This window comes from Rhincodon typus, chromosome 28, assembly GCF_021869965.1.
Source record: "Rhincodon typus isolate 14 chromosome 28, sRhiTyp1.1, whole genome shotgun sequence".
NCBI classification, from domain to species: Eukaryota; Metazoa; Chordata; class Chondrichthyes; order Orectolobiformes; family Rhincodontidae; genus Rhincodon; species Rhincodon typus.
In genome coordinates this window covers 1,428,802-1,443,645 of record NC_063359.1, presented here as the reverse complement: position 1 = coordinate 1,443,645, position 14,844 = coordinate 1,428,802, and the positions used below count along the sequence as shown (strand labels likewise).

General features: G+C 44.3%; 2 protein-coding genes across 2 annotated transcripts in view; both read left to right on the top strand.

Moving 5' to 3' along the window:
- The window catches only part of LOC109937976 (UDP-N-acetylglucosamine pyrophosphorylase 1, like 1), a 318,016-nt gene that overhangs the window by 216,448 nt on the left and 86,724 nt on the right, over positions 1-14,844 (top strand). The gene's annotated exons all lie outside the window — the stretch shown is intronic.
- coq4 (coenzyme Q4 homolog (S. cerevisiae)) overlaps positions 24-14,844 on the top strand; it is a 16,299-nt gene continuing 1,478 nt past the window's right edge. The window contains exons 1-5 of the mRNA XM_020523156.2: positions 24-484; positions 567-722; positions 1,956-2,052; positions 4,879-4,981; positions 12,254-12,383. Of these exons, the coding sequence (XP_020378745.1) occupies positions 346-484; positions 567-722; positions 1,956-2,052; positions 4,879-4,981; positions 12,254-12,383 (625 nt within the window). The 5' untranslated portion in view covers positions 24-345. The remainder of the gene's footprint in view (positions 485-566; positions 723-1,955; positions 2,053-4,878; positions 4,982-12,253; positions 12,384-14,844) is intronic.

Genomic DNA, 14,844 nt, shown 5'->3' with positions numbered 1-14,844 from the left:
ATGATGCTGCTTGGCCTGCTGTGTTCATCCGGCTCTACACCTTGTTATCTCAGATTTTCCAGCATCTGCAGTTCCTCCTACTTCTGAGTTGGAACATTAGTTTGCCTGAAATAACCTATGCAAGGGATTCTGTGGTTGAGAGGGTCAGGGACAATACTGGGTTAGATAAAAACACCAGCTCAATGGACATGGATATTTGGTAATGGCACAGGCATTGGCAGTGAGCTGTGACCCGGACATTGTTGCGCCTGCGCTGTGACCCAGACGTTGCGCCTGTGCTGTGAGGAGGAGGCGGTGGTATACGAGCGGTGCCGTTGTCAGGGAGCTGCTGTTGGTTGTGGGACGATGCTGACAAGCAGGGCCCACGGCTTAGCCCTGATTCTATCCCGGGGCCTGCACGGACTGTCGGGCCGCGGCGGGAGGCTCAGCCCGGGCTTGCGGCTGGGATCAAGTTCTGTGCGGCCTGTAGCCACAGTCTCAGCCGGTAAGTGATCCTGGGCCCTAGGCCCTGGGCCGAGGCGGCGGTAGGACTGAGGGCCGCTCTCACCGGTTTTGTATCTTTCCAGGTCTCGGGGAGGGAGCGAGTGCAAAGGCAGGCGCCCGGGAGCAGGAGGCCGTCCACAGCCGCCGTTATCAAAGCCACATCCCCAGCAGCCGGCTCCAGAAACTGCTGCTGGCCTCAGGATCCGCTCTCATGGCTTTATACAATCCGTACCGGCACGGTAAGATCCCACTGACAGCAACACACTGATATCCTGGACCTTATCCCTCACACAAGGAGGCACTGGAGTCACCCCGGGGAGGGTCAAGGTCACACTGGATCAACTGGGCAGGATCAGAATTATCCCAGATTCACTAGGAACGGTCAGGGGCACAATGGGGAGGTTCAGTGTCACACAGGAGCCACTGGGGAGGATCAGAATCAGACTGGATTCACTGCACTGTCAGCCTGTGTTTTTGTATTCAAGCCCTGGAATTAATCCTAGCTGAAAGGACTGCTGTCTTGTAGTTTAATTGTGTAGCATTTATGACATGAAGCCAGTTTGTGATTTGATTTGATTTATTGCCATATGTACCTAAGTACAGTCAAAAGCTATGTTTACGAGCAGTACAGGCAGATCATAGTAAACAAGGATGTGCAGATCATAAGAGTGAAAAAAAATCTTGGACAGAGGCATACAGGTTACATGGCACAGGGTGAGTGCTAGGCAAGATCAACATTAACAAGATAAACATTATGTGAAGTTAGAGAGGTCCGCTCATCAGTCTAATAACATCAGGGAAGAAGCTGTTCTTGAATCTGCCGATGTGTGTGTTCAAGCTTCTGTATCTTCTGCCTGACGGAAAAGGTTAGAGAGCATTGATGGGGTGGGATCGGTCTTTGATGATGTTGGCTGCGTTTCCGAGGCAGCGAGTTGTGTAGATGGAGTCCATCAATGGAAGGTTGGCTTCTGTGATGGTCGGGGCTGTGCACACAACCTTCTGTAGTCTCTTACAGTCCTGGGCAAAGCAGTTGCCATAGCAGGCCGTTATGCACCTGGACAGTAAGCTTTCAATGGTGCATCTGTAGAAGTTGGTGAGGGACCTTATGGACATGCCAAATTTCCTGAGCTGCCTGAGGAAGGAGAGGCGTTGTTGTGCCTTCTTGACTGTTGCATCTACATAGGAAGTCCAGGACAGATTGTCGGTTCTCATCACTCCTAGGAACTTGACGCTCCCAACCCTGTCAACCCAGCTCCGTTGATGTAGATGGGGGGCGGTGTTCTCCTCCTTTCTTTCTGAAGTCAATGATCAGTTCTTTGGTTTTGCCGACAGTGAGAGGTAGATTGTTCTCAGTGCACCATGTCACCAAGCCCTCCATCTCTTTTCTGTATTCTGCCTCGTCATTGTTTGATATCCATCCTTCCATGGTCTGGGTCTTTTTACTCAAATTTGCTCTTTTCTTTTTGTTGCAGATATGGTGGCTGTACTGGGAGAAACAACAGGGCTACTGGCAATCCAAAAGCTGCGAGACAGGATGCAAAACCATCCTGAGGGATTCCAGATTCTGCAGTAAGTGCAGCTGCAGTATTCATGCTGGAGTAGAGGCAGTGATAACCGGTAAAAGGAGCCGGTTGCTTGAATTTGATCTTTATAAAGTAAAAAGGTGGATAGCTGAACTAAAGGCAGAAGATGCTGTGAATACAGGGGCAGAGGGTGTGACACTGTGGGCAGAGGTAAAGGGGTTAGAGGGTGGGTCACTGGAGATGGCAGTAGCGTGGGGTAATGTCACCAGGCCAGTAATTCAGAGCTCCAGTCTCATGTTCTCAGAACATGGGTTCAGATCTTTACCATGGCAAATGATGAAATTTGAATTTATTACAGTCTTGAATTGAATGACAGTCTATTGGTGATGATATAGTTGCTGTTGCTGGGCTGAAAAATCTGTCTGGTTCTCTAATGTCCTTTAGGGAAGGAAATCTGCCATACTTACCTGGTCTGGCCCATGTGACTCCAGACTCTCAGCAATATTACCATCTAGCCAGGGATCAAACCTAGTTCAGTGGAGAGTGCACAAAGCCTGGAGCAGCACCAGGCATACCTAAAAGAGAGGTGTCGACCTGGTGAAGCTATCAAACAGGACTGCTTGCATGCCAGACAGCAGTGATAGACAGAGCTTAGCGATTCCACAACTGATGGATCAGATATAAGCTCTGCAGTCCTGCCACATTCAGTCAGGAACGGTGGTGGACAATTTAACAACTCACTGGAGGAGAAGTCTTCACAAATTTTCCAAACTTCAATGGTGGAAGAGCCCAGCACATCAAAGCAAAAGATAAGACTGAAGCATTTGCAACAATCGTCAGCTGGAAGTGCTGAGTGGATGATCCATCTCAGCCTTCTCGGTAGTCCCCAGCTTTACAGACACCAGTCCACAGCCAATTCGATTCACTCCATGTGATATCAAGAAATGCTTGGTGACACCGGATGTTGCAGAAGGCTACAGGCCCTAACAACATTCTGACAATAGTACTGAACACTTGTGCTTCAGAACTTGCTGTGCCCCTAGCCAAGCCATTCTAGTACAGATATAATGCTGATATTTACCTGACAATGTGGAAAATTGCTCTGATATGTTCTTTACACAAATAGTAGGACAAGTTAAAGCTAGTCAATAACCATCCCATCAGTCTACTCTGGATTATCAGCAAACTAACAATAGGCTGTTGGTAATGCTACCAAGTGGCACTTGTAAAGGAACAGCCTGCTCACTGTCCAGTTTGGGTTCTGCCAGGGCCACTCAGTTCCTGACCTCATTACAGCCTTGATTCAAACATGGACAAAATAGCTGAATTACAGAGGTAAGGTGAGAGTGACAGCCCTTGTCATCAAGGCTGCATTTGACAGAATGTGGCATTAAGGAGCCCTAGCAAAACTGGAGTCAGTAGGATTAAGGCAGGAAATTTGAGTCATACCTGGCACACGGGCACAAATGGTTGTTAGAGGTCAGTCATCTGAGCTCCAGGACTTCTCTGCAGGAGTACCTCAGAGTAGTGTCCTAGGCTCACCCATCTTCATCTGCTTCATCAATGACCTTCCCTCCATCATGAGGTCAGAGTGTTCATTGATGATTGCACAATGTTCAGCACCATTCACAACTCCTCAAACTCAAATAGTCCATGTTTAAATGCAATAAGACCTGGACAAATCCAGGCTTGCGCTGACAAGTGGCAAGTAACTTCCATGCCACACAAATGTTCAGGTAATGACTGACTCCAACAAGAATCTAACCATTGCCCTTTGACATTCAGTGGAACCCCTACTATCAAAATCCTGGAGTTACCATTAACCAGAAACTCAACTGCAGTAGTTATATAGATGAAGGAGGGAATGGCCTTGTAGTATTATCACTAGCCTATTAATCCAGAAACTTAGCTAATGTTCTGGGGACCCAGGTTCGAATCCCACCATGGTAGATGGTAAAATTTTAATTAAATAAAAATCTGGAATTAAGAGTCTAAGGATGACTGTGAAACCAGTGTCGACTGTTGGAAAAACCAGTCCGGTTCACTGATATCCTTTAGGGACCGAAACTGCCAACCTTACATGGCCTGGCCTACATGTGACCCCAGACCAACAACAATATTGTTGAGCCTTGACTGTCCTTTGGAGATGGGTAATAAATGTTGGCCTGGCCAGCGACACCCAAATCCCATGAATTAATTTAAAAATATATAAATATGGTGGCTACAAGACCAGATCAGAGGCTAGGAATCCTACTGTGAGTAACTAATTTCCAGACTCCCTAAAGCCTGTCCGTGAGGCACAAGTGAGGCAGGAACACTACCGCCTTCAAGCTCCCCTCCAAGCCACTCACCATTCCTGACGTGGAAATATATTGCCATCCCTTCACTCTCACTGGGTCAAAATCCTAGAATTCCTCCTCTCCACCCGCGCCCCCCCCCCCCAGGGCACTGTGGGTCTACCTACAGCTGTGGACTGTAGCAGTTCAAGAAGGCAACTTACCACCACAGGGTGGGGGTGGTGAGTTTGGCGGTGAGGGAATTTGAGAGAGAATAAGGCACGTCAGGAAGCTGTGTATCTGAGACAGGAAGTTTGGGTGTTTAAGCCAGTACATGGAGAGAGAGACCAGGTCCCGTGGTTTGAAATTTTTGGAGCAGTGAGAGAAGGTTTAGTGTGGATTTTATCACATTCGGAAGAGATAATATATATGGCAGCAGATTAGGATCTTGTAGGGAGCAGTGGCCGTTCAGTAAAGTCCTGTTGATTAAGAAGTGATCAAGGGGGGAAAATGCAGGTTCATTTTCATCATTCGCTGCAGCTCACTCCATTCCTAAGGTCAGGAGTTCACTGTGTCCCTCGGGTCCTTGTTTCTAGGGAGAGGCCTCGGATCAGCACAACCACCTTGGATCTGGTCAAACTGAGAGAGTTACCTGAAGGCACATTTGGCAGAGAGTACGTCCGCTTCCTTGATGTGAATGTGAGTGGTACTTTGCTAACCTGGCCTGATTGTAACTGGGCAAAATGAGAGAGAGCTGTGGTATCCTATACCAGGCAGTCAGCCACTTGTGCACAATAACTGTCTTTACACTCACACATAGGCCACTTGGCCCCTCCAGCCTGCTCTGCCATTTAATGAAATCATGGCTGATCCAATTACTCCACATTTCTGCCCATCCGTTCACCCAATTGTTTGTCAAGAATCCATCTGCTTCATCCATAAAAGATCTGCCACTCTCTAAGTCAGTTCCAAAGACTCGAAATCCCCTGTGAGAAAAATATTTTCTTCATCTCTCTCTCACTCAAGTATGCAACAGCTTAGTTTTTAACAGTGATTCCAGTTCTAGATTCTCCCACAAGAGAAGTTCTCTCCACATCCACCCTGTGGAGACCACTCAGTATCTTGTCTGTTTTATCAAGTTGCCTCTTCTAAAATATAGCAGGTACAAACCTAGCCTGTCCAATGTTTTGTCATAAAATGACAGCTCAGTCCAGTTATTGGTCTTGTAAACCTTCTCTGAATTGCTTCCAACTCATTCTTGCTTAAAGCGAGGAGACCAATTCTCCAGTTTCGGCCTCGTCAGTGCCCTGTGTAATAAAGCCCCTAACCTCCTGACTTTTACATTTAATTCCCCTCATAATAAATAATAACATTCTAGTATCTTTCCTGATTACCTGCTGTACCTGCATATGACCCCTTATGATTCATGTGCTAGGACACTGAGATCTCTCTGCATCTCAGAGCTTTGCAGTCTCACAATTTAGATAATATGCTTCTTTATTCTTCCTGCCAAAATGAACAGCTTCATCTTTTCCCACATTATACCCTATCTGTCAAACCTCTTGCCCTCTTGTGACCGATCCACCCCTCAGCCTCCTTCTGTCCTTTTTGCAGCTATTTTCGTGTCATTAGTAAATTTCACTAACATACTATAGGTCCTTTAAGTCATTTATATAAATTGTAAGAATTTGAGGTCCTTGCACTGATCCTTGTGGCACAGTATTCATTTATTACATCTTGCCCAAAAGAAAATGGCCCATTTATACCAATCTATGTTTTCCTGTGTACAATGAGCTTTCATTATGGCATATGAACATGGTTAGTAAGCGTGATGAGGTGCAGGCTCAAGTTATATATTGGGACAGGATATAATGGCAATGACAGAGACCTGGCACCAAGTACAGCAAAGAAGAAAGGAAGGACCAGTGGGAGCACTGAAATACAAATACTGGAGAGAAATGGTATTGTCAAGGGGCCAGTCGCAGAGTCTGTTTAGTTCAGGGTAAGGGCAAAATTGAAGCCATTAACCTGCTGGGTGTATACAATGGTCGGAGGAGCAACAGGTTTTCAGGTATTTTGTAGAGAACTGGAAGTAGTACAGAGTAGTGATAATGGAGGACAGTGTTTACTGTAATATAAACTGGGATAGTAACAGTATCAAGTGCAAAGGAGGGAAGGAATTCCTGAAACATGTACAAGGAAGCTTTCTCAATCAGTGTCTGATCCAACAAGAAAGCTGATGCACTCTGGGAATGAAGTGGGACATTGGAGCATATTGCCATGGGAGACCGTTTGGAGGACAGAGATCATTGTATCATCAGGGTTTAGAATAATTATGGAAAATTCTAGGAAATCAGGGAGGGTCTAACTTCACTGAGGTGAAAAGGAATTTGGACCAGGAGAATTGGAATCAAAGATTGGCAGGAGCTTAGTTAATGAACAATGATCTGAGAGCCCAAATTGAAGTGAATAAGTATAATCTGGTGGCCGTGAGACATAGCTGCAGGATGACATGGATTGGGCCCTGAATCTTGAAGGGTATTGGACACTTAGGAATGCCAGGAAAGCTGGTAAAGGTGGAGGGGTGGCTCTGATAGTTAATTATTATATTAGCACAGTAGACAGGGATGACCTAATTTCAGAAAACCAGGGTATGGAAACATTTAGGGTAGAGATGAGAAATGATAAATGTAAAAAGTCACATAGGAGGGATATACAGGCCTCCTAACAGTAACTAGATAGTAGCATAGAGTAGCAAGGAAGAAATAAGGAGAACTTTTCAGTAAAACACTACAGTGATGATGGGAGATTATAATCTTTATATCAACTGGAAAAGTCCGGTGGGCAAAGGTAATCCTAGACAAGGAGATAACCATGTTTTCAGGATTGTTTCTCAGACAGCGCATTCTGGGCCTGATCCACCTCATGTGGAGGGAGAATGGTTACATGGTGAGATATCAGGGCTCAGGCTCCCTGACAATTTCCCAGTGGAGCCATTCCTACTGAAACAAGAGTCAAATTACTGAGAGGAAAGAAAGTCTCGTGTTTTGATTGCACCTTCAATGTTGCAAGCATCTACCAGCCAGTGAAATGTGTTTTGAAGTGTAGTCACATGGCAAGATCCCACAAGCAGCAGTTTGATAATGAGCAGTGTGTCTGTTTGTGATATTAGTTCAGCATCAGAAAATGAGCGGGAATGTCCCATACATTTTTCTGAAATGATTCAGTGGATCATTGACACTCACCCAAGAGACAAGACAAGGCATCCCTCGGCACTGACCCCCCCGACAGTAGCAGCCAGAGGTTAGACTGTTCGGAGGCGTGAACAGACCTGAAAGCGGTGAGCAGCTCAGGTCAATGAATATTCTTTCCAGCACAGATATAAAGAACCAAACCCCCTCCGCAGCCTCTTCACTCACCACACAGTGAGGAGTAAACTCTGGAGAACTTTATAAGATTCAAAAATCAATAAATTCCCTGGAAATCTGGGCTATGTAAAGGAGTGCTGAGAGAAACTGGGGAAGAAGTAGGACTTATCTGGGAGTGATACTGAGAGAGACTGAGGAAGTGCTGGGATTTATATGAAAGTGCTGAGAGACTGGGGAAGAGGTTAGATTTATGAGTGTGTTGAGAGACTGTGAAAGTGCTGGAATTTATCCAGGAATGCTGGGAGAGACTTGGGAAATTTTGGAAGTTATCTGGAGGTGCTCAGAAAGCTGGGATTTATCCAGGAAAGTGCTGAGGGAGACTGGGGAAGTGATGTGATTTATTTAGCAGCTGAGAGAGACTAGGCAGTGCTGGGATTTTTCTGGGAATGCTGACAGACTGGGAAAGAGCTGAGATTTATCTTGGAGTGCTGAGAGAGACCGGGCAAGTGCTGGAGTTTATCTGGAGCATGTTGAGAGAGACTGGGGAGGAGTTGGGATTTATCCGGGATTGCTGAACCAAATGGGGAAATGCTGGAATTTATCCGTGAGTGCTACATAGACTGGGGTAGTGATGGGAATTATATGGAAGTGCTGAGATATGGAAGATGAATGATTTATCTAGGGAGTGGCGTAGGACACTAGGAAGTGCTGGGATTTAACCGGGATTGCTGAGAGAAACTGGGAATAGCTGGTATTCATCCGAGACTGCTCAGAGAGCCTGAGGAGATTAGTGTGGAATTGATGGTCGTATGAAATAATCATTGAGGATGCTATGATTAAAAAGGAATGGATAATTGGTTGATCAAATCAAACATGACAAAATGCAGACAGACAATTACAGAACCGAGTGATCTTGTTTTGACCCTTCTAAAAGAATGGAAATAATGAGTCATTTGAGGATAATCTCCATCACTGTCACTGTTCCCAGCAGGCAGGCTGCACTGAGCTGAGGAAGGTGGGACCTAACAAGCTGTCTTGTCCTGTGTGAGGACGAAGCAAACGGAGTGCACTTCAAAGGCCCTATTGCAGTAGACTCCTGAACTAGTTCAGTATCAGAAGCTGCTTTTTGAATTTCTGAATTGTACCGATTCAGCACAGGATGAGGGGGTCACTGGCTAGGTCAGCATTCATCGTCCATCCCTGATTGCCCAGAGGGCTGCTTTAAGAGTGAACCACAGTGCTGTGGGCCTGGAGTCACGTGTAGGCCAGACCAGGTAAGGATGGCAGTTTCCTTCCCTAAAGGGTATTCGTGAGCTGTGGTGACATTAATGACGGTGCCTTGTAGGTTTACAAGAATGTTAACTACAGTTGAATCTTGAGGGGAAGAGTCTATAAACTAGTATTGTATTTTATGGAGTTTAAAAAGTTATGGAGTGATTTTAAAAAAAATTTTCAAGGTATTATGGGGAATTGATAATGTAGATAGAGAGACACTGTTTCTGTGAGTTGGTGTCTCAACCTGAAAACGTAGCCTAGAAATGAGGATTTAAGTTATGGAGGGTTCTTTAAGTTGCTTAAATATTATATTTAGATCTGAGGTTTATAAAAGTTTGTTAACCAAAAGTAAAAGGGATATGGGACAACTGCAGAGGTCTGGTGATAAGTCACTAAGCAAGCTTAAATGGTGAGTGAATATGACAGGTAGGTGTACTCTCATATACAGTACAGCATGTACCCACTTGCTCCTGTTTCTTTTTCAATTAACTTATTTTTCTAATAAGCCTGTTCAGAGATGTTATTACACACTGCTGGAGCATGTGGGACTATGAACCAGGGCCTCCAAGTCCAGGCGGTCTCCTATTCAAGTACTAACTAGGTTTGAGTATGCTTAGCTTCCGAAATCAGTAGAGATCGGGCGTTTTATTTCAGACAAGAATAGCCATAGGCAGTATACTCCTAATGTTCTGTGCTGTCTAATGCGTGTATGTGCATGCTCTAGTTGTGATTAAGAGCAGCTAATACCTAGGATAACTGGGGAAAGATGGGGATCCTTTTATAAGAAGTTCTTGTGCAATGGTAGTATCCCTGCTTTTGAGCCGGAGGTGCTGGGTTCAAGTCCCATCTATCTTGTATCCATAATTAACTGAGCAAGTTGATGAGAAAAACCAGGTCATTTGAGCTGACATTCACACCCTGGAGAGGGAGGATGCAGTGTTGATCAGGATGATTGAGGTCCTCTGTCACCAATGGACAGTACAGGTGTTTGGCTGCAGTATTTCCACCCACAGTGATATTTTAACCTAACTTCTGAAATTTAAACATCTGATTTCTTTTATCCCTTTACATGTTATCTTTTAATTTGGGTTTATTAGTCACTCAAAATAGTATAAAATGACAATTGCCCTTTAAGGGGTATTGCTGATTAATTTGCTTTATTGAAAATAGGGACAGCAGTAGGCCATTTGGCCCTTTGAGCCTGCTCTGCCATTCACTGTGATCATGACTGATTGTCCAACCTCTACCCTGTTCCCAGCTTTTCCACATTCTCTTTGATCCCTTTAACTCTAAGAAGTATATCTAATTCATCTTGAAATTATTCAATGTTCTGGCCTCAACCACTTCCTGTGGCAGAGTTCCATATGCTCACCACTCTCTGGGTGAAGACATTTCTCCTCATCTCAGTCCTAAATGGTCGACCCTGTATCTTAGTCTGTGACCCCTGGTTGTGGACTCACCAGTCACCAGGAACATCCACTCTGCATTTACTCTGTCTAGTCCTGTTAACAGTTTTATTGGTTTCTGAGAGATCCACCCTTCATTCTTCTAAACCCCAGCGAATATAGTCCTAATCAATTCAGTCTGTCTTTACATGTCAGTCCTACCATCCCAGGAATGAGTCTGGTAAAACTTTGTTGCATTCCCCCTATAGCAAGAACATCCTTTCTCAGATAAGACTCAAAACTGAAGACAATACCCCAGGTGTGGTCTCACCAAGGCCCCTGTATAATTGCAGCAGGACACCCCTGCTCCTGACTCAAATACTCTTGCTATGAAGGCAAAGATAACCATTTGTTTTCTTCATCACCTGCTGAACCTGCATGCTTACTGTCTGCCTGGTGTACAAGGGCACCGTCATTACACCTGCCCCCTTTCCCAAACAATCGCTGTTCAGTCAATAATCTGCCTTCTTGTTTTGCTACCTCACATTTATCCACATTATATGTCATCTACCATGCACTTGCCCACTCACTGAACTTGTCCCAATTACACTGAAGCATCTGTGGATCCTCCTCACAGCTCACCCTCCCACTCAGCTTTGCGTTTGTCTGCAAATTTTAGTTCCCTCATCTAAATCATTAACACAGATTGTCAATAGCTGCGGTCCAAATACTGATCCTGTGGTACCCTACAGTCACTGGCTGCCACTCATTTATTCCTACTCATTGTTTCCTGTCTGCTAACCAGTTCTGTGTCCATGTCAGTACACTACCCCAATCCCAACCAGTATAGTATTCATGCTAATTTGTTACATGGGACCTTACTGAAAGCCTTTTGAAAGTTCAAGTAAACTACAAGTCATTGGATTCCCCTCAGCAGCTCTTCTAGTTACATCATTGTAAAATTCCAGTCAATTCGTCAAGCAGATTTCCCTTTCATAAATCCATGCTGACGTTGTCTGATCCTATTTTCCCCAAGTGCTCTGCTATTAAATCTTTTATAATTAACTTTAGTTTAATAACATAAACACGCATTCTCTTTAAAGATAGTTCTGCAGTTAGCTAGTTAATGAGTTCATTTAATTTACTCAAGTATTAAAGTCAGTTTGGGGGAGGAGGTGGAGTAAAATCATAACATCAGTGGACTGGAAGTCCAGAACTCAGGCTGATGTTCTGGGGACATGGGTTCAAATCCCATCATGAAGTGTGAATTTGGGGCTATGGTTGTAGTGTCCCTACCTCTGAGCCAAGAGGCCCAGCTTCAAGTCCCACCTGCTCCAGAGGTCTGTAACAACATCCCTGAACAGGATGATATAGAAATAAGTATAGATAAGGTTTATTTTCTCTAAGATGGCGGATTCCAAAACTAGGGGGCATATTTTTAAGATGACAGGAAAAAGAGTTAGAAAAGACGTGACAGGCAACTTTTTTACACAGTGGTTTGAGTGTGGAATGAACTTCCAGAGGAAGTTGTGGATGCAGGTACAGTTACAATGTTTAAAAGACATTTGGATGAGTACATGAATAAGAAATGTTTGGAAGGATACAGGCCAAATGCAGGCAGGTGCGACTAATTTAATATGGCATTATTGTCTCCATGATTGGTTGGACCAAAGAGTCTGTTTCTGTGCTCTGTGACTGTATAAAAGCCAGTGCCGCATGCTTTGGGTGACTCCCTGGTTGGGAATAATCCCCTGCACTGACCGTGAACTGTGTATTGTGAATTCATCGTGGGCCGAAGGGCCTGTACTGTTCTAATAAACCCGTGTGGAAGACACACCAGCTTCTGCATCTTCCTCCACCAAATGCTTTCCAGATTAACAGCTCACCGGTCTGCTTCCTCGTCAATAGAGTGCCAACACACATCAGTTCCTTTTGCTTTACAGAGGGTCACTCCTGACAGTCGGATGCCTGTGAAGTTTGTTGATGATGAGGAACTTGCCTATGTGATTCAGCGTTACCGTGAAGTACATGACTTCATGCACACACTGTTAGGCATGCCCACAAACATACTCGGTAAGTCATATCACTCAGACCAATTTGCCTGTTGCCACTAAGATTCTTCCTCAGGTTAATTCCCTGTGTGTATCTGCAACGATAGTTAACAGCAATAAGACCCTCCTAGCCCCAGACCTTTTTGCTCTGGCATTGTTAGTAATTATAAATATGTGATCATAAAATTGTGTAAGTTGTCTATCTCTGGGTTGTGAAACGGCAATTCAGACTGATGGATTAAAAATCCCGTTTCTCTGCTGATTACAAGGCACCCCTGTGAACAACCAAAGTCAACCGATTGAAGAAAGTAATTCAATGAGGTGTGAATAAAGGACTAATGAAATACCACAGAAGGTATAATTTTAATTTCAAGTTTGCAGGACAATACATACTGAGAATTATGCTTGTTCTAAACAAATGAGGTGCAGAGAGAGGTAATAACAAACTCATAGTGAAGAAAACAAGCTCCCATCTTGCAGATACAAAGAGAAGGTTGACCAGCAGCAATACAAGAGAAATGCAGTGCAAAGGGCACCCAGGAAATGCCTCCAATAACGGTAAATGTAATATTCTTCGTGATTTCGACAGGAAGTTAGCAGGATCAAAACTCAAGACAGGATAGTGCATGTTCTACATGGTCATTTAGTGTAGGGGAGATGATCGACATCATTTTCGGCTATAAACATAGTAAAATCAATCTTTGTATCACTGTGATTGAAGTCTTAAACAAGCTAATTGGTTGTCAAGAAATGAGTCCCCAGAAAGAGATGGGATTCATGCTGCTGAAGACTAGGGAGATTTTTAAGGCACTGACACTGGGCAAATTAGTAGACACTGAGGCGGCAACTATAAACTGGAAACAGGATAATGCGCTCCTTAAGAAGGAAACTAAGCAGACAGAGGCAACCACAAATCTGTGAGGAGCAGATGAAATAAAGCCAGCCAGCAGCTTATTATCACAGCAGCAAAGTTCTTTCCTCAAGACCATTAAGAAGGAAGTAAGGGAAAAGAAAATAGGTATGGAAGGAAAAGGATAGCTTCAAGTGATTGATGCACAATTGGGGGCAGCTAATTGACAAGCAGGAGAGAGAAACTGGAGAATTAGGGCAGGCCACTGTGATCAGTGCTGTACATAATTTAGATCAGGAGCTGGACTCAAACTCAGTGTCAAGTGGCCTTTTGTTTTTGCAGAAGATATCAAACTGGGATCTCAGAATTAAAGAATAAATTGGATAAAATGAGGGGCAGAGTGGTTGTAATTAACTCAAACTAGTTGCTTTGAAGAAGAAATGTATACAACATTTACTCTTTCGAAGGCCATCGAATAACTCAGGAACAAGGGAGTGACCATGAAATCTTTGGTTAATCAACATTCAACAAGTTCAAGCAATACAGAGCAACATCAAACTTGGGGTGAAATTGGACTAAAATGAAGCAATGAGAATAGTGATCAAACTACATGGAGCTCCAGTTTGTGCTGCCTCCTGGGGAATCGTGGCCAGTTCTGGTCCAAGCTGCCATTAAGATATAGCTATGTTGCTGGAGACGGAGAAAGTTGTGAATGTGGGAGAAGAATGGAAGGCCAGGGATGGAGGGATAGAGTACAGAGTTAGGAAGACGATGGGTTGAGGGATGAAGACTGATGCTAGATCCTCTGGGCTGGGAGCAGAGAGTGGGATACTTCAATTACAGCCTCAGAAACGATGGAAGGTTGTTGAATTTATGAAGGTTACTGATCAGACTGAGAGGGGCAGTGTTAGGAGACTGGAAATGAGGAAAAGCTGGAAAAACTACTATTTATTTTGGAAAGGACTAGGTCTTGGAAATGATCTTAAAGTTACAAAATAATGAAGAGAATTGGATGATATACTACTTTAGCAAGAACAGGACAGGTTCAAACTAGTAACAGCTGAGCCTAGGACTAACATTGGCAAGTGTTTTTCCTCTCTAAGCAATTGACACTTGGAATGTCTGAATATGATGCAGCCAAAAGCCCTGAAGTTATTTGAAGAATCAGTTGAACTAGGAGGGGAGGGGAGTGTCCCTCACTCGATAAATAAGTCAGGACATGTTGTTTAGCCTTCTGTCATCAATTATCACCGCATGCACTTTAGGGCAGCAGTGATCCATTTCACAGTGCACATGAGTGCAGGCAGAAGATGTCCAAGTTCTGAGGAAGGGTCACTGGACCCAAAACATTACCTCTGATTACTCTCCACTAATGCTGCCAGACCTGCTGAGCTTTTCCAGCAATTTCCGGTCTTATTTCTGATTTCCAGTATCTGCGGTTCTTTTGGTTTTTATTTAGATGATGACCAAGGTTCAGCCTGTACATTGCAATCACGACCAGCATTGGTTTGCGAAATGACTATCACACTGTATCAGCAGGGATATTGCCCTGAAGATCAGCTTCAGAAACATTTCGCCTTCTCTACCTGAGATAGTAGGAACTGCAGATGCTGGAGAATCCGAGACAACAAGG